The 19,610-nt window shown below is 44.4% G+C and overlaps 1 protein-coding gene across 4 annotated transcripts; it reads left to right on the top strand.

Moving 5' to 3' along the window:
* Positions 1-10,257: 10,257 nt before the first annotated feature.
* Positions 10,258-19,413, top strand: LOC135446514 (insulinoma-associated protein 1). Of its 4 annotated transcripts, none has more exons than XR_010439832.1 (5): positions 11,416-11,622; positions 13,063-13,180; positions 15,649-15,715; positions 15,806-15,872; positions 16,957-17,714. XR_010439832.1 is itself a non-coding variant. In XM_064710362.1 (5 exons), exons 4-5 carry the CDS (start codon positions 15,857-15,859, stop codon positions 18,200-18,202), a joined length of 303 nt encoding a protein of 100 aa, XP_064566432.1. In that variant the 5' UTR covers positions 11,416-11,622; positions 13,063-13,180; positions 15,649-15,715; positions 15,806-15,856; the 3' UTR covers positions 18,203-19,413. The 4 variants fall into 4 exon arrangements, 1 of the variants encoding a protein (XP_064566432.1); XM_064710362.1 differs by lacking the exon at positions 16,957-17,714 and adding an exon at positions 17,916-19,413; XR_010439831.1 differs by lacking the exons at positions 11,416-11,622; positions 16,957-17,714 and adding an exon at positions 10,258-10,478 and having other exon boundaries at positions 15,806-16,144.
* Positions 19,414-19,610: the final 197 nt, after the last annotated feature.

Here is a 19,610-nt window from a genome sequence, read left to right as displayed (position 1 = left end):
AGGGACTTTTTACAGTGTTGGCAAAGTGCGTATTCATGTATCCCCCCTGACATGATAGACTGTAATGGTTCCAGTCTGTCATGTCAACCATCTGCATATTAAACAGTCCCTAAGTACACATTGACACAGCAGACCCTAATAGCTCTGAAGCCGTAACAATCTATTGAGTCAATAATATGCATGTTAAAGAGCATCTCCTGTACTTCCATCAATATCTTTTATCTTTTCCTTAATTTCTATCTTCTTTTTATATGTATATTCAGAGGTAAAGTTTTAGGAACCTTTATCCTTTAATGTGCTGCCACAGATGTGAAACATGTGGCACAGAGAGGCACATGCAGTAGCAAAATCCTTCCCTAGTATTGGGGCCAGACCTTAAAATAAGAACTGTAATATTTTTACACTGACAGCATACATTCTTCCAGATAAGGTGGAAATAGCCCCTCTTTTCTGCTGGGCTGGACGCAGCAATAGTGAAAAGCCCGGGAAAGGTTCCTGATGATTTCATGGGCTTTGGATGGAGCCCAGTGTGATGATACTCATTTCCTATTATGCATTTCCTTCTAATTAAATGAAATAGGTCACAGGGGGAAAATGAAACAAAAGACAAATGTATTTACTTACAGTAATATCAACCCCCCAAAAACGGCAATCAAAAACAAGAGAAAAGATAATACAAAACATACTGTCTCTTCATTAACTTGAAATCATGTCTGTTACCACAGTCTTAATTCATTCCTGCATGATCTTGGGATCTTTTATACCATGGAAGAGGGAGACTGTTATTTAAGCATAAGAAAATGGAGATTTTACTTCTTTTGTCTAAATAACTGGAGAGAAAAATTCTAATTTTCTTTTGCTTAACTTCACCGTACCCTGCTGCAATCGTTTCGCTCCCTGATTACAGGACTTCCCCATCTTCTTCCAATCTTCTTGGTCTCTATAAGCATCACAATTTGGCTTACACATTTAAAAGTGAAACCAAAGTACAATTTGTCTTTCCAAAATGTAGACCTAAGGACAGGGAGGTCACCTGACCCTATCAGAAGATCTTAGCTGTCCTAAATTCCCTTCTCCTTTCCATTAATTTGATACCAATGTATCTTTGATGCACATAGTGATTTATTCCAGCATATTCTTGATTAACTTTCACTCCAGTGAGAACAGAATCATGGTACTCTCCCTCTTGCTTTCCAGGAGTGTGCAGTTCTTCCTACCTCTGCCTTGCACCATTCCATGTCCCCAGGGCACACTGGAGCAGATCATCTACTTCTGTGCCTCATTCTGCACAGCATCCCTTAACAGCATGACAAGCACAGAAGGCACCTGCCTTCTATGAAGTCCTTGGCAACATCTTGTAGCCAGCAGGCTTTTCTTCCCATGTAATGGTAGGGAAGTGGATCCGATGTCCACATGAATGCCCAGGGATTTGCCCAGCCATGAGGCATGTCCTCAAAACCTCAGACTAGTGCATAAACTTCTTCTTATATGTGTTGTCTACTGTGCGTCTTATCAGGACAGGACTTTCTAAACTATGAATAACACAGTACTCAAAAGGCCACAGTAATCACCATTTGACCTTTTTCACTGAAGATCTTGCAAGCAGATTTAGTTTTGGGCAGGATATGATTTTCTTCCTAAATGAAAAAAAAAGCTATTTGAAAAAACCTAAGCAAATGAACAAAACCTAAAGAATGGGTGCCATTAAAACAAAAAAAAAAAAAAAAAAAAGAAAAACAAAAGTCACTGCAAGTCCTGCTATGTTGCCTGTATTTCCTTTAGCTGAGGGAAGCAGCCCCAGTGTAGCTCTGGAAGTGCTTGTTCCTACAGAAATGGTTTGTTGTCAAGTCCTCTCTGTGATGCTGCAATTCATCACCAAATTATATATGAAGCACAGTCCTCTCTCTATAATATTATGGGTACAGCTATGTCCATTTGAGGAATATAGGTCCTCTCTGGACCTCCTGCAGGAGCTCTCCTGCTATTCACTCTGGTACTTGCTGCAGAGCAACCCAACAGCCTAGACCAGTCCAGCTCTGGTGAAGGCTGTAACATCACACAGCAACCACACAGCAGGTCTGGATAATTTATGACATCCCTTCCTCCTCCGACACTTCTGTTTGTGCCTGATGAACCTTTTAGGCTTCCCAGAACTTAACAGAATTACCAGGCAATGGCAAAGAAGGACAGGAGGAGGGCTGCTGGCCCTGCAGGCAGAGTCCTTTAACAAAAATCCTCTGCACCAAGGGTTACTGGTAGGTCACACTCACTCTGGATGGCAGTGCTTCTGGGAATTGTTCCACTGATTTAAGTGGATAGGTTGCCCAGTCCAACTTCATGGACTTAGAGCAACCGATACCTGCCACCAGGCGAAAGAAGAGCCACCAGCCTTGGTCTGTAAATGAGATCAGTAAGGGAGATGAGGGGAGGGCAATGAAGGAAACATAATGCTGTAGGTGAAGTGCTCCATGTTCCCCCAGCAACCTTGTGTGTGATACGAATGTAAGGTGGGCTCGCTTCCTGCTGCCTCGTCCCCCTCCTGCACAGCCTGTTCCATGCCCAGCTGCAGCTGAGCCTACCCCAGGCTGGCCTGACCCTGAATGGAAAAATTCCCAATTACTTCAGTGAAGAGGGCTCTGTGTCATCAGACAAAGGCAGGAGAGCAAAATTTGGGTAGGGCTATGATTTCACTGCCGGTGTGCATAGGATGTCTCCTTTCCTACACAGAGGAACGCTGGCCGCCCTTCCCACTTTTTTGGTTCTCAGTGTTCATCACTGCACCTGGAGTTATCTCCCATTTACCAAGGAGTTGATTTAAGTGTCTGACTCAGTCACATATGTTTGGCTCCCTTATTCAGAGTAAGATTTGGCCTACTAGCTGTGAAAACAGCTTATATCACATGTGCTGCAAAGCCTAGCCAGAACAGGCTGAATAAAGGATGAAGTTTAATCATGGAAATGTTGACCTACAAATAGAGAACAAAATGTTAAACCACATGGTATAGGGTGCTGCACGCCCCAAATATCAAGGAGAGATAAGAAGAATTGAACACATTTGGAAAGTAAAGCTTACTGTTTGGGATTTGGTTGGGTTTTTTTTTTACTTTTTCTTTCTGCATATTCGGAGAGTCAGACCCACACTGTTCCCGCTCGCAATGACACCCTGGCATCCGAAGAACAACATAACACCCACCACAAAATGCTACTGCTGGCTGGCGCCGTCTAAAGCAGCAAGGTTTGGTGAGGGAGGTGAGACTGCCAAAGGCAGGAGAGTGGGGGAGTCACAGAGAGTGGGACCCGGCCGCCAGCGTGACTCCAGTCTATGGGACCTGTACAAACTGGGGAGAGGTAAATGTGACGAGGATCAAGACCCCTTTCATCTTGTGTCCTTGAAAACTAGACCTGAGTTACCTCTTACAGCTGGAGAGTGGGGGGATGTTGTCATTATTTACACACCACCTTTCAGCTGGGACATCCTCACCTTTGTGTCTTTCACACAAAGAAGGGCAGTGTTTTTGTCAGAGAATCCATTTCCATTTTTAATCACAACCATCACACAGACAGTTAATCTCATAGGATGGGAAAACTTTGTCATAGGCTTTATTTAACATAATTTTGGGTATTGCAAAGGACAAAGAATAATTTTTTAAATCAGTCATCTTGCTTTCAATAACTCGCCGGCTTTGTCTTTAGGTACACTACATTTTAAACAAATGTAGTTAACAGCAGCCGGCCAGGCCTTACTGACTGACAACTGTTCTTTACAGGATTTCTATGTGCCAAAGAGCTGGACAGTAATATCCATTTGGTATTCATGGAAGGTACTTGCAGAACAATAATGACAATAATTGCTTCTGATTCTTGTGTTTACAACATTGCCAAAGTATCATTAGAGCCTTATTTATAGATAATAATGCTTATTAATCACACATATTTGAATTTTGGAATGTATTAGATTAATATTCTTTTGTAACTTGGTTCTGTACTAATGCTATGAAAAGCACTTTCTGAATGCTGCCCACTGGGAAGTGCTTGCCTCGGTAAAGTAAAAGCATCCAAGCCATCTGCAGGTGAGGGACAAAGGGCATACCTCTTCCTCAGCAGGCAAACACCAAAGCCGGACACGCCAGTTCCAAAAGCAGCTCCTTTGGATTAAAATCAGGGGCAGATGCCTGAAAAAAAATACCGTGAAAGGTGTGATTGTAGTGTTGTTCTTGAGCTTGCTTTTTGATGCACTATGAAAAGGTTTGTTTTCTACTGCTTTATAAAGAAACTGGGTTTGGAAGGTGAGGAATAGATCCATCTATCATCTCACTCTCCAACAGCCCGTTCTACCCTATGGGTGAATTTAGCCTGGACCTTAGAATTCCTTATCGGTCAAGAGGTTGGCAATGAGAAATATAGGAAATATACTGCAAGAAAACACTCTTAGTTTTGGTTATTAAATAATTCCAACTCTATCTCAACACCTTCTACAATTCAATAGCATGATAGAAGATAAGCAGATTTTTTTTAAAAGACATTTTCAATGCGTGAAAGTGCCACCCAAATCTAAATACCAACTGCCCTATATTCACATCCTCCTTTGTTTCCCTGCAGCTCATTACAATGGTGAAAAATATACCAAAGCAACTTACAGTACCAAACTATCCAATTTTTAGTGTGTGACCAGCTCCATAAATTTGTGTTTAAATAAATAAATTCCAGAACAGTGTAGAATGTTGTATTATTATAATTATTTTAAGATAGTCCTTCAAGCAAATTTGCAGAGGCTCTGTCAGCTTAGAGACAACATTTCCATCTGTTTGGTTGGGTTTTTTTCCTTTTTACCCACCGCCGATGCAGTGTAACTACTCTAACACCAGAAAGTAAAGAAACCAGGAAGAGGGGAAGCGGGTGTTGTTTTTTATTCTGTGTGTCCATTTTGTGGTTTTTATGGTGCTCCCTGCACATTGAGGATAACCTGTTGCTAAGTGTCACAGCCCCATTGTCTCCAGGGATCTTTTACACTGACAGAAAAAAAAGAAATAATTAAAATGCAAAAGCTTTAAATTGTGAAGAACACTTGTGGCTTTACCGCAACTCCCCCAAGCTGCCCCTAGCCAACATGTTTTAACTCACAAAATTACAATGTGATGTTGCCCCTTTAAAATGTTTCACCTATTAATATTCCAGTGTGCTTTGCTTACTGTTTTTAGAAAATGCCAGTATTGAGGTTTTCCAGGAATTTCAAACCTATCAAGACAGTCAGTGCTGAGCACAGTCCAATCATCTCTAACTGAAGCCAGGATTTAAAATTTTAAAAACTGCAATAGAAAGATTAGAGACAAAACCAAAGCGCAAAGTTGGCGTTGGGATGTGGAGGGAAGCCATGTCCCTATGGGCTCCGCACAACAGAGCAGCCCTCCCATCCCAGAGACCCCAGCTCCTGCTGAGGGCTGTGGGGCCAGCTTGTCTTGGGCATTGCTGGGAGGAGGTCACAGCTTCAACCACCACTTTCAGACAACGGAATTATTTCTCAAGTGTGGGCACAAGGGGTGTAAAGAGCTTTGGAATGTTCCTTTCCCAGTTGCAGCTCAATACTATGCAGTCAAAACAGATCCCAAAACTTGAAAGTTCTGCGCTGAGGGGACTTTGATCAATAACTAGTCATGGGTTTTGGTTCTTCTGCTAGTCCTCTTCTGAAAAGAAAACCCATAGCCCCCGGTGCACACAACCTGCTACAGCATTCACTGGCACAGAAGCATGTACAGATACCCTCCTCTCCCCAGCCATTGATGGCTCCCCGAAAAGTTTGGTATATTTTCCTTAGGTTTCAGAGTGTCACAGTGCAAAAAGCTGTCCCTCTAACAGGTGTGTGAAATCTGCATCCTATTCTTTCCTAATAGTTATGAAAATAGCTAAGAGATTTTAGTACAAGAATCCTAATTTCAGAAAGGCAAATCAGCAGTTTACAAAATCATAATTCACCCTCTCCGGTTTATAGACTTCTTATTTTCTTAACTGAGCAGTGAACAATGATTTCTATTGTTTCTGTCTTTTTTTTTTTTTCAGGGCAGTAGTGTTTTAATAATTTTTTTCTACCTCATAGAAGAAAAAGGCAAAGCAAACAGTTATCACATGAGGAAAGGTACATTTTCATTTTATATATGTATAGCTAATGCTAAACCCACGCAAAGATAAAAACAGACATTTCCAGCTATAGAATTTTACTATTTATTATAGCCAGACTTACACAAGTCAAATTTCCATGACATTTGACTTTCTGAAGAAAAATTGCCACTTTTTTTAAATACTGTTTTCACAGTTATCACTGAAGTTAAATGAAGGCATGAATGCCCAATACCCTTGAAAAATAGTCACTTTCCTGCAGTATCCCTTCTCTGTTTCTATCAGAATCCCCAGTATGAAAAAGCTGTCCTTCTTGCAATAAGTAGATGACCAAATAAACACTGCTCACATGCACCAGAAATTTCAGCATGAGTTAGAGTATGCAAAATCAAGTCCCAAGTAAAATCCAAGCAAACAAGCAGCAAAATGACCCTCCTAACATCAAGTGAATTTACTACAAGTTGCATTTTTGGATTTGTAGATATGGGATAAGAAAATCAAGACAGAAAAGTTTTGACTGGCTTGTTCACTAATCATATCTCAATAGTAACAAATGATTAAAAAGGAAAATTCAACTGGAAGAGTTCTAAACATAGAGGAAGTTTCATAAGTGTCTTTTTGTAGTATCATTTTATTTGCTATATTTCTCACTAGGACAATATTACTCTGCTTGTATTTAACATTGAGTTTATTGTCAAATAATTATTCTTTCGGATTGCATTATTGTGTATTTCTTCCTCCAGATATGTATCATGAACATTTTTCTTTCTTAGTTTTATATCATATATAACAACTAAAGCCTGGAATTTGTACCTTCCCGTCACCCTCATAGAACTGTAAGATACAAGCAGGAATAAAAATAAAAACATACCTTATCATCAAGTAGTATGCTAACCAAAAGGAGAAAAAAAAAGCTTTGTGTATTTCTAAACAGTCCTCTAGGAGTCTTATACTTCTACTACATGCTATATGTGGTTTCTCCCCCTGTTATGACATCTCTGATTATAAAAAAAAAAAAAACTTTCAAAAATGTTAAGGCACAAACCTTTGTATGAAATACTTTTAGTATGCTTTTTATTCTGACAAGATTAATAATTATCCTATAAGCATGACACAGTGTTTTAAAATGTTTTTTCCTGCTATGAGTTAGGATTGTGCGCATAAATGTGGAAAGAAAGGTTATTTCACAGCAGAGAAAAGCATATTTAAACAAACTGTGATTAAATGGTAAAGCTGCTTAGAAAGGAAAAGCATGGGTTTTTTCTCACCACAGTTATTCTGAATTTAAAATACCCATAGTAAGTTTCCAAAGGACACTGGGCATTTGTAATGAAAACACAAGCTACTGAAATTAATGAGAGATAATTGAGAGAACCATAGCAAATGTCCCAGAGCTTTGGCCAAAACTGGACAGAAAAAGATCCGCTTGTGTAGCAAGTGATAACTGCGTGCCCTCCCTACCAACACCACTCTGTTGTCTGTGGCACCTGCAGCCAGCTCATGGTGGGAGCAACTGGCTCTGTGGGGACCAGTCTACAGACTAACCAGGCTTTTGCTGTCCTTCAACAAGACACCTCACAAGTGCTGACAGTCCTCATGGCAGCCTTAAGTCTTTCCAAGAACACACAACTGCCCTTTCTGCTAAACTCACACACATCCAGCACTTCCCATCGATGCAAAGACGCAGGTAAGGGGGTTTTGATCGTTCAAAATGCTCAGTAATGCATGTCCTACTTATCAGTATGTAGTGACCACAATTATTGCTGGCCTGATTCACTAGCCAAAGTGTGTAGGATGTAACCCTTAGACAGGCGAGGCATAAGGGCAAGCAAGATATGTGTGGCACTCATACCTAACTCCATTCACGTCATATAAATGTAATAATAATCTCTCCATTGACATTAAGGCCTAACAGAAATATTTCAGGGAGCAGAATGAGAGCTAGGTCCTGCTCATTCCAATCAAACAAAACTCCACGTAGCTTCAATGAATGGGACAAGCAAGATTTGGCCCATCTTGAGCAGCACAGGTTTGCCTTCCAGATGCTGAGCTGTACCCACTCGTTGGAGAAGGACAGTGAAACACTGGAGCCAATAGACCTTTAACTAAGGAGAGGACCAAGGGTAACACCTTGTCTGCACTTGAACGGATGGCAAGGCAAGGAGTAGCACCCAATTTGCCCCTGAGCTTTAGTGCTGGGCTTCAACCATGGTACAGTCTTTCTACTAACTTTACTTGAAGGAGTAATTTTAAAATAATTTAATGCCAAGTGCCAGAGGGCCCACTTTTTCACAACATTAAACTGAATCACATCAGCTCCCATTCTAAATATAAAATATGATTGCATTACTTGACTTCATACTTTTTATAAAGGTCCCATTGTGGTGGGGTTTCACAAGGTATAAAAGCCCATACAGGTATTATGGGCCATATCAGTCCATTTCATCTAATTAATCATCTGCTTAAAAATGTTTTTCTTGAATCATAGTAGAAAAAATAAAATAAGTGTTCTTTTTTATCATTTCCAAAATTAAATTTATATTCCATAATGACCATATTTCATGTGCAAAATAACAAGATATGCTTACATACCTGACTTCTCTCCTTTAGTGAGTTGCTTCATTTGTAAAACACTGCATATAAGATTAGAACCTAAAATGAATTACTTGGTTTTTCTTGATATGAAATCTTGTTTAAGTTCACAGCAATTTTAAATATGATACATTTAAAATATTAATATTTCCCATATATTATTCACTGACTTTCAGGTTTCATCTCAAGTTAGTGGCACTTCATATTTCAAAGGAAGAACTGTTTCTTTTTTTCAGTACTAATGTTCTATTAATTCACTTTGTAATATCATTCTGGTTCAGACAAATAAAATTGCTCTAAATTGCTTATGCCAAGAATCGTGCTAAAGTTGTTGGCACTATATAAAATTCCATATTCCATTACTATTTTATAAGTTTTTTATATCAGTGGCATCTTTTTAGGCATAATTCACAGTCCCATTTAGTTAGTTCTAGAAGGGCAAATACACACAGAGGGATTTTTATGCTGAGATGGGGGTGTATGAAGGTATTTACTGTAATGTTTGAAACTAAAGTGATTTTTGCAATGTACCAGATACCAACTCCCAGTGAACTACCTTAATGATTTTTCCTTTATGAATATTTTTTGTTTTGGGCAGTTTTCTCTTCCAGCATGTTTTTTATCACACACATGTATAAACACATACATATACACACACATACATTTGTGAAAAATAAATTTGTGTGCATACAGAAATACTTGAAAGGCCTCATATGCATATTATGCAACATATGCCATTCATGTATTCACTACATACAAAAAGAAAATTCATTTTATAGATACAAATAAAATATGCTAAAGAAGTCCTTAAAGGACCCATAAAGTCCTAAACATAGATGGATTCTTCATCACATCCAAAGAACTGAAAGAACCATGGATAAATCCAATCTTTTTATATGTTCATTTATATTTTATACTTTTTACATAAAGTCCACGTGGCCTCATAGCTATTTCCAGGGATGAAAGTTACACCTGGATAAAATGAAAACTTTAATGAGTAATGCAGCATCTAATCCCATGAAATGCCTTGCTGAAGAGAATAATTACTAAGTGCTGTAGCAAAAGTAGCAAACAGCAGTAAAATCACCTGTAAATAGATGTGAGGAACTATAAATACACTTTAGCATTTGTATAGTTGACTTTCTCTGACTGATTTCTCTCATCAAAGTCAGATGTTCAGGAGGCAGAAATCCAACTCCAAGGAATGCAGATTAATACATATATATGAATATATAGTCTGTGACTAAGTTTGCAACATTGTTAATAATGTATGCTCCTTTTCTAATGCCTAGTATTTGCTCCCTCGGCAATTTTAAAAATAAGAAAATTTGATCCAACTCTTTCAAAAAATAAATTGCAAAACAGCTGATGCAAATCCCTGTCACTTGTGAACACAATGAAATTATACAGAAAGGAGCAAATGCAGGAGAGGCTCCTCCTCAAAAATAGAAACGAATGCCCTGTTCCTATACGGTCCTCAAATGGCAGAATTTTGAAACATGGATTAGACCTCAAATGCAAATTAACTTCGGAAGGCAGGGAGAGGGGAAAAAAAATCAGAGACATACCAAGTCAAACACTCCTTTTCCTGCCTATCTCGTCCGCAATGGTAAAACAGGCTAAACAAAACAAGTGCACATCAAGATACAGCCAATTAAGGAATAGAGAGCGGGGGGAGAGGGTGGAGAGGAAGGCACCTCACTGAGCACATGGGGAGTGGGAGCGCAGCATCCCACCATACCTACCTTATGAGTGTTCAAAGGAAGACAACTGGGGTAAATTGGAGCCAGCTTTGATTTTTGCCATCCGGTTGCACCCGGGATGCGGGGGAGTGGGGTGGGGCAGAAGGGTCGGTCTGGGCGGAGGTAGACGGGTGATAAAAAAAGTGGGGCTAAATACTGAGCGAGGGTGCCGAACGCTATGCAAATAGTTGGTCTTTGTTTGTCGTTTTATTTTTTTGGGGCGGTGGGGGGTGTGAGAAAAGGCACCGTCAGCGGCGAGGTGAGTGGGTCCCCGCACCGTCCGCACACGCGCGGGGGAGGGCGAGGGGAGTCGTGCGGGAGCGCCGGCGCGGGGCAGCGCTGCCCCCCGAGGGGCGCGGGGCCGGGGCGGCGGGCGCGGGGGCTGCGCCTTCCCGGGAGCAGCGGCCGCTCCAGATGGGGAGAGAGGGGATGCGGACCCCCCCTCCTTCCGTCAGTCATCGCCTCCCTAACCCCCCGACCGTTCGCCCCCCCGTCACGGCTGCCTCACCGCTCCCGGCGGCTCCCCGCTTAGAAATGGAGACCGGCAACTCTCACCAGAGCTCACCCGCATCCCACGGTCCTGAGGAAGGAGTTTGGGGCGGCGGGGGGAAGCGAGGCGTGGGGAGGGGGGGTTGTTTGAGAGTGACGGTGAGGCGAGGAGGAGGAGGAAGGAGGAAGGCTGGGAAGAAGGGGGTGGAGGGAGACGGCTTCTGAAATGGAGCCAGCCCAAACGGGAGACGATGCTGGAACAGGGGCTGCGTCATTTCGGGGTTGGGAGAGGGCTCAGCTCCCCTCCGTCGCTTCCCTGTCTGCAGGCAGGGAGGACAGATACCAGCAGGCCAGGGCAGGGCGGGGTTGGGACCACCTCCGGCCGCCCTTCTCCTCAAGCCCCCGGGGCCGGGACGGGAAAGGAAAACCCCACGCTGGGAAAAGGGATAAGCCGCCTTCAGTCTGCCTAGCGATGCCAGAAAAGACAGGGGCAAGGAGAGGACTCCGGGACTCGTCGGCCACAAAGCAGTAGGCAGGACGGGTGTGGGGGGGGGGGCGAGACGAACGGGGCCCGAGGCAGGGCCAGCTCCCGCGGGGTGACAGGGTCCCGGGACGGCGAGGGTAGGAAGAATGATCGGCATTTATAACGCCGGGGGAGGCTCACAGCCTTTCAAAGAGTTTCAGCTGGGTGAGTGGAAATGCCTTCTGCCCCTTACACATACGGAAGCACAGAGATCTTGGGGGGGGGGGGGGGAGAGAAAGCAAATTTTCTGCTGGACAGTGGATCTCTTTGAGCCTATTGTTATGTCCTTTGGCAGCAATTAAAAATAAACTTTCTTTCTGCGGAGAGGAAGTAGCAGAGACTGAGGGTCTGAAGCTATCGAGTGGCCAGCAGCTACCCTGATCTTTTCTGGCCCATGCCAGCAGGGTGGTGGCCTGGCCCTGTGCTGAAAGACTGAGGGCACAGTATGCTGCATGTCTGAGACTTAATAACCGGCCTGGGAATACCTTTCCTTCCTTCAACTTTTCCCATCCAGTCCAACACATTTTCCTTCTGAAGCTCATCCCCTCAAAAGCTTTCTAAAGTCAGCTTCAAATACTCATGTTCACATATTTTTAATTTTTTTTTTATTATTTTCATACCATCCCTGAGGTCCCATGTTTAAAAAGCAAAGCTGCTCAGTGGCTTGAGACCACAGGTGCTATCATGGAGGTCCATAATGAGTATCAGTAAAAAGCAAGAGAGAATTAAGTCCCCAGGCCAGATTATAGTGCTGGTACACAACCATGTACAGCCTTGTCCAAGCCTTCTACAGCACCTGCCACAGCAAAGCTGTTGCTTGCTTGTGAAGTCCTGACAATATTGACCATAGTCATTATTGTTACGTGCATAAATATTTTAGCTTCTTTTATGACTCTGCACATGTGTGTGTGGGCAATATCTGTGTACATGCTCATACAAACACATTTATATCTATGTATATATTCAATAGTGATGGGCCTGTTAAACTGAACAGTGATTTCTCTCCTACAGATAGTTGTATAATACACACATAGTGATGATACCTAAGGTGTTTGGGGGTGGGGATGCATAATATCTTATAAATTTGAAGTTTTTATCAGGCAGAGCAGATTACTTTAAGCGTTCAATTTCTCAGCGATCCAATTTTATTAGGATTTACTATCATTTGTGCTGCACATCCCTGGGGAAATAATGCTTTGATTAATGTAATCCTGGGCTGGGATCCGCCACATGCCCCTCTCCCAAGAGAAGGGCCTTGTTTGACAAACAAAAATAGAGCAGCAACTATTGCAATCTGCACTCACCTTTCGCAAGCACATAGACCCACATGCACACACAGACACAAAATATAACCTTCTCCTCCCCCCAACCCCAAATACAATAGCAGCATCTCAAAACAATGTGCACTTATTCATTTACACACAATGACTCTGATTCAATGTGGGCTGTACAGTCCAGCCCTCAAATGCATAGAGACGGCCCAAAAAGGATTCTGCTCTGTCCCCCGCTGAGAAGCTGAAGCATCTCTGGGAAGCTCAATGCTTCTCTGTGTTCCAGGCCCTCCTTGGGCTCCCAACATTTCTGCCTCTTTGTTTCCCACTGCAGGGCTTGCCACAAACCGATTTCAAGTCTTCTCCTTCAGACCCAGGGGCTGGAGAAGCTGTCCCTCCAAGGCTCCCTGGCACCTACTGGGGGGGACATGTACCTCTCTAAACGGGCCCTGGTAAGTGAATCACAGCTAGGCACTCTACTCAGCTCACAGGGCTAGTGGGGGAACCCAGAAAGCAACATCAAAGAGAAAGACTTGTCACATACGTTTTTAAAGGGAAAAAAAGAAGTATTCCTCTGCCTTTGGGGGTTGCTGGGGTTTGAGCATCTTTGTTCCAGACACCACCACCACCTCCCCCCCCCGCGGCTCCCCCCCCCTTCTGTTTGTGTCAAAGGCTGGCAGGAACAATAGCGTTTAAACAGAAGTAAATATGCCCAGATCAGAGCCCAGCCCCAGAGAAAGGGAAAGATTTCTTTATATCACTAGGTGAACTGGCCGTTGTTCCCCCTTTTCCTCCTTCTCCCCTCTCGCCCACAAAACAACGCCTATTCCCGGCAGCCCAAATAGCAGTTTAATGTTGAATTTCTTCCTTCCACCCTGCCGGAACAAAGCAGGTCCCTCTGCGCCTGAGGAGGACATGCAGTGTCACAAAAAGGGCTCTGGCAGCACTCGGGCCACTCTTTCCCAAGTCCGGAGTAATAAATCCAGGGGAAGAAGGAGGGGAGGGATCTACCGTCTGGAGATAAGGAGGGATGCGGTTTGCGCCAGGGTTTTCAATAAGCTGCTGCTCTCTCCTTCGTGTTTACCCACTGACCCCCAATACGGTGACTCAGCGATTACAGAGCACTGGGTGCCTGCGTGTGTAAGGGTGTGAAGGGGAGCGGGGGGATTTCCTCCCCCTTTTCCCTTTCTTTTCTTTCCTGATGAAAAACGTTGCAATTACATTTCTGCATGCTGATCAGAGAGTTCAAATAACAAGCCTTAAACGCGTTATCAGGCTCTTGTTAAAAAGGGAAGAGGGAAGTGAAGGGGGGAACAAATCCAGAGGTATATGCCTGGATGTATGCATACCTATATAGATACATATTTAAATGACAGACTGCTACAAGAAGAGATGGGCCGTTGTTCGGACCGAGTGTCTTCACCCCAGCAGATGAGGAAAGAGCCTCAATTTAAAACACCAACCAAACTAGAGAGGAAAGCAAAACGCACAAATCACTCCAGGGAAAAGTTATTTAGACACAATCTCTAGATTTTCCCAGTGCAAACTGACTTTCCTATCGGGTTTGATCCAGTTTTCCTGCTCCTCTTCCCTCTCCCACCCCGGGGGGGATCCACCCCTATTTCGCGTTCTCCTTCTCAGAAGTGGCTCCTGCCGCCCCGCCCGGGAGGGCGTTTGCCGGGACCTTGGCGTGGCCGCGGCCGGTTCCGCGCCCGCGGAAAGGCCGGGAGGGGGGTCGCCCCCCGGGGACGTGGGGTGGCTGCGGGCTTTCGGGTTCCAGCCTCCGCCCCCCACACTGCTGCCCCCCTAACTCTTGGCAGGCGGCGAGAAATTGTTTCAGAAGTCGGGCGGTGGGGCTGAATTTAGAGAGGGGAGGAGGGAACAAATGCAAGGAGATGATGAATAACTTTAACTTTTGACTGTAGGAGTCATGATGGAGTTGAGCGAAGCTGCGGGGAAATATGTCATTTAATCCCAGGGCTACTGAAGTCCCTTTTATCAAACGTCGTGATGCTGGAATTATACTGCTGTAAAAGCGACTGAGTACTTAAAAGTATCCAACATCAGGCAAATGTATAGATTGGAGGAATGGGTGTAAAATGAAGGCACGTACAAACTAATCACAGGACCGTGAAAACCCCAAGAGGATTAGATAAATATAAATAGATGTGCATTAAAAAAAAAAAAAAAAAAAAGCACGATAAAACTCTAGCTGCTGCATTCACACAAGGAGAACAGACAGCGTGTGCATGTTTGTGTGCAATGCCAAAAAGAGCAGCCTTAAGGCTGACCTACTGCAATCTGCACTGAGCTCCTCAGACAATAGACAAGTTCAAATGTCAAAAAATCTAATAATAATAATCAGAGCTGCCAAACTGCACGAACTGTTTTCTGGTGTATCACAATTATTCACCCTCATATCCACTAAAAGACTTCCAGTCCTTATGCGTGTAAAAGAAAATCTATGTAATGCATATGGATTTTTTTTTTATCACATGTGAAACGCCATTGAGATGGCAAGCACGCAAATCGGAATGATATCATGTCTAATAAAAGCAGGGCTAAGGTTTTCACAGTCTCTTTTAAAAGACTCCAACTTGTAAATCCCCTTTTAATGTCGCTACATGCACAATTATTCTTATTAATAAAAATCTACATGTTCAAGGGTCTGGATTGAAACTATGTATCCCTCTGATTTTAACATCGGTGGGAGCATTAGGTTTCCATCATATGTAATGTGTCTACGTTGGGCTCAAGTCAACAGATAGATTGTTCCATTCATTTGGCAACTCTCATTACAGTCCGTGTGAGGTGAACCCTGAGCAAGACACGTTGGGTAATATCAAAATTATGCAGCTGGGAAATAAAGGAATCTTGCCTTGCATGTGCAGTTCTGTATTATTGTTCTAATTTATTACAGAAGCCGAAATGCTTTGTTATGCTCAAAACAATAAATAAGGTTCCGAGTGAAGCCTTCAGAATAAAAGGTATGGATAAATGATCCTCCTGCCTATTGTGTTTATCGTTATTATCGTCAGCCTTTAAAAGTAATCTGTGTATTTTCCTATTTTCTCCAGATTGGTTAGTGTAATATCCCTAGTGCAGCTATCAACGTGGTCATAAGAACTATGAACTACAGCGTGGGTAAGCTTGCAAAACCCAGAGCAGATCGCATTAGCCAAGAACGCTACATATCTGGAAGCCAGTCAACTTCACGTTTGCAGCTGACTGCTGTATTATGCACGAATGTGTTTTACATATAGCAGACTGTATACGGAATATGTCTTTATGTTTAACATTTTAATTTGTAAATGCTAATTAGGCAGTTGGTCTCCACGGTTATATTAGTACATACCTAATCATTTCCCACTATAAGTAAATGAATACTAAATACAGTAAACACTTTCTTTTCACTATTTCCATGACAGTATCTCTTCTACATCCATTTTCCAAAGGCGTCCATTAGGACAAAATAGGCATTTATTTTAAAAAGGGGGAGGAAAAAAATGCACTCTGTAGCACTCTTACGATTGGGGTCCCACGGCAGGCATAGAGCCGGCAATCCTGGCCGGACCGGAGTCCTCCAAAGGCAGCTAGAAAAGTTTACTTTTGCCGAATTAACTTGTTGCTCGTTTTAGCGTTAGTTTTTCTCTCGCTTGCGGTACCTAGTCGCCTGCTGCTGCTAACTGGTGCAGGCACACAGCAGAGGAGCTGCGCTTCTAAACCCTGTTTTGTTTAAAATATAACGCAGGTTACGCTTGGAGGATCGGGGGTAGGGGGGGGCAGAGGAAAGCTGGGGGAAATCCGCTCAATCCCGACCCCGGGATGATGAACTTTGCTGGCTCTTTCAACTCCAAACCCCCCCCAGCTTCCAAGGCGAGGGAAATGTTCACTAAACTGCAAATCTCAAGAAAGTGACCATGTTTCTGAGGAGAATTGAGCTCTGGAAATATGTTTTAATAGTCTGGAATATTCCTAGCGCTCATTGAGCCAAACGCGGTAGGTGGAAAGTTTTGTTCATGTAAATATCTCAACCATTTTACCTCACGGTCAATACACACAGAGACTTGACTCCGTTATCCAAATGAAGCCCCACGAACACTTTAAATGGAAAGTGTAGAAAAGTGTAATTTCTTGTAGGTCGTTTTCTGTCTTTGATTACTTTTTTCTCTCTCTCTTTTTTTTTTTTTTTTTTTTTTTTTTTTTTTTTTTGCTATGCTTTTGTTAGGCTTTTAGGCGGGGAGTTCATCTTGCCTGGTTCTATCATATTTATGGGCTGTGTGATTTCCAGGGTTCCAATTGGTCTTTCCTTTATGGAGGCGAGAAATAAAACTTTCCTTGTAGCACGGAAACTGCTGGGGCTCCACCACGGGGAAACAAAGTGGCTCCAAGCTCCCGCCCCCGCGGCCACGGCTCCCCGCCCGTCCCGGGAGGACGCAGGTGCCTTGCAGGATGCTGCAGCCACGGGGATCCGCCCGTGCCCTGTGTCCTGCCCGCGGACGGGGGCGCGGGGCTGAGAAGCCGCCGTGTTTGAGCAGGAATTCCACCCAAAAAAAACCCAAAAAAACCAAAAAAACCCAAACAAACAAAAAAACAAAACAACCCGCTCCCCCACAAAAATCCCGAAAACTAAAAGCCACCAACTAAATTTCTCAGTTCTGTCCCCTCTTAGCGAGGGAAGCAGAGGAAAGGAGTAAGGGCTGAGGGCAGGCGCGCTCGGGAAGGGACTGAGACCCGGGCTGTGTGGAGCTAAACTGCGGTCGCTGCCGATGCTGTGCTTAGTTGAGGTCGTTAATCTGAGTGTCCCGGACGGCGAAAGTTGTGCCGGGTGTGCGGCCGGTGCGGGCAGGGCGGGAGGCGGGGGGAACCCGGCGCTACCTCTGTCGCTGGCTCCCGCACACAGCTAAGTCTGAAGGGATCGGGGGGAGGAGTGGCCAGCTTGAGGGGGAAGGAGGGAAAAACGAAAGAAAAAAAAGAAAAAGAAAACTAGCCACTTTTCCAGGTTTAATACAGCGATTAAATATTAAATAATGTAAAAAACCCGAGCCGTTTTATTGCATCTCCGGAGGCTTAGGCGCCTTATTTGGACAGGAAGAAAACCACAAAAAAAGCCCCGCGTGGCACTCCGGGTTGCCCCGAGCTGCGGTGCCCGTGCCTGTGTTTAATTACCGCTCTCACTCCTTGCAGGCCTCGGGTCCGTTGGAGGCACCGCACCGCCTGGGACACTTTCGGGCGGCCCCTGCACCGGCAGCCCCCGCTGCTGTGCCCCCACCCGCCGGCCCCGGGGGTCGCGGGGCGCTGTGCCGGCGGCGGGGAGCGCCGGTGTGCGGGCAGCGCCGGCGGCGGGGCCGGGCCCGCAGCCCCCTCAGCCGCCCTCAGCCCCCGCCCGCCCGTCCGCCCGCGCGCGGGGAGGGGGCGTCGCGGGGCGCCCCCTGGCGGCCGGCCGGGGCCAGGCGGAGCGCGCCCAAAGTTGATTTTGTTCAGCAAGCCGTATCGTATAAAATTAACGACAGCCAATAAAATTAGCTTACATGTTTCAACCGTAAAAGTCCAAAACAAAATAAAGCTAGTTTTAGTGAAGCTAAGAAGCTCTGCTTTGGCCCCGTTCTCTCTGGCTTGAACTGGGGTCCTTTTATCTAAAGCCCAGTGCACAAACATATAGCTTAATGTGACTAGTGTTCTTCCTTTTATTTCTTTCTCTATGGCAACCAATATGTTCTGCTCAGAAATGTTCCCCCATCAAGGAAACAAATGATCTTGAGGGAGCAGCTCTATACGGCATCTGTTCCGATGGAGCACACAGAGTTAACCCCAGTCAAAAGAGACGCTGGGCACGTCAACAAGAAGTGGAAAATGAGCGATTCTTCTCCCCCCCAAATTGAAACCTATACCTCCGTAGTTTTACAAGCCATTTTATTGATTTGGCTATCGACCGTTTCCAAAGAAGTAACTAATTCTAGGAAATTACAATGATCACCAGCTATTGTGTATCCAAAAGAGCAGCAACAGAGGTGGCAAGGAAAAATGAATGCAAAAAAACAAGGTAAAATTAAAACAAATTAAAGTCACTTAATGGGATATTTAAGGTTCGGTAAAGTTTTCGGGAGCGGTATCTGGCCTGTTAATTTAATCCTACATTGTTTATCACATTATTTATCACACTGACCCAAACGCTATAGAAGAGTTTCAGATCATTAGACTACACCTTGCAATTGCATGGGATTCGGCGAAAGCCGAGAGACAGGCAAGATTGTCAAGAGAGAGAAACAAAGTGAAATCTGGTCTGTAATCCTCCAGCCCCAATCTCCTTGGAGAATAAAATGAAGGGATGTCCTGGTTAGTTTTGATTGATTATACTCTTTCTGATGGACTTTCACTACAGAGCTCTAGATGTTGTGCTTAACCGTCTGTTCCCTAGTTACAATATTAACCCTGTGCGTGCACCGCCGCTCCACACCTTCCCCGGCCTCCCCCGCTCCCGTCCGTCCGTCCGTCCGTCCGTCCGTCCCTCCGCCGGCAGGTGCTCGGGTCAGCTCGGCCCCGGCCCCTCTCCCGCCCGCTGCACCGGCCGGGCCCCCTCCCCGCCCGCCGGGCGACCCCCCGCCCCCCCGAAGCAGCGTTTGAACACAGCCCGCATCTCTGCCTCGCCTCCCCTTCACAAATCTGTAATATTTTCGAGAGCTTTCCTCGCCCCCCCACCCCCCCCGCCCCGGCCCAGCCTCCCCGAGTCTCGGTGCTACAATAATTAACAGTGCCCAGAAAAGTGAAGTAGTAACCAGAAAGACTTTCCAGCGCTGAAGAATTGCTTTGCTGCCTTGAGCTTTGGAATGAATCCATGCTTTTTATGTAATATTTCACTAAGGTGCTTTTTGTTGCTGGTGG

The sequence above is a fragment of the Zonotrichia leucophrys genome, chromosome 1, assembly GCF_028769735.1.
Source record: "Zonotrichia leucophrys gambelii isolate GWCS_2022_RI chromosome 1, RI_Zleu_2.0, whole genome shotgun sequence".
NCBI classification, from domain to species: domain Eukaryota; kingdom Metazoa; phylum Chordata; class Aves; order Passeriformes; family Passerellidae; genus Zonotrichia; species Zonotrichia leucophrys.
Note: the sequence above shows the minus strand (reverse complement) of the source record. Positions and strands in the feature narration are given on the sequence as shown.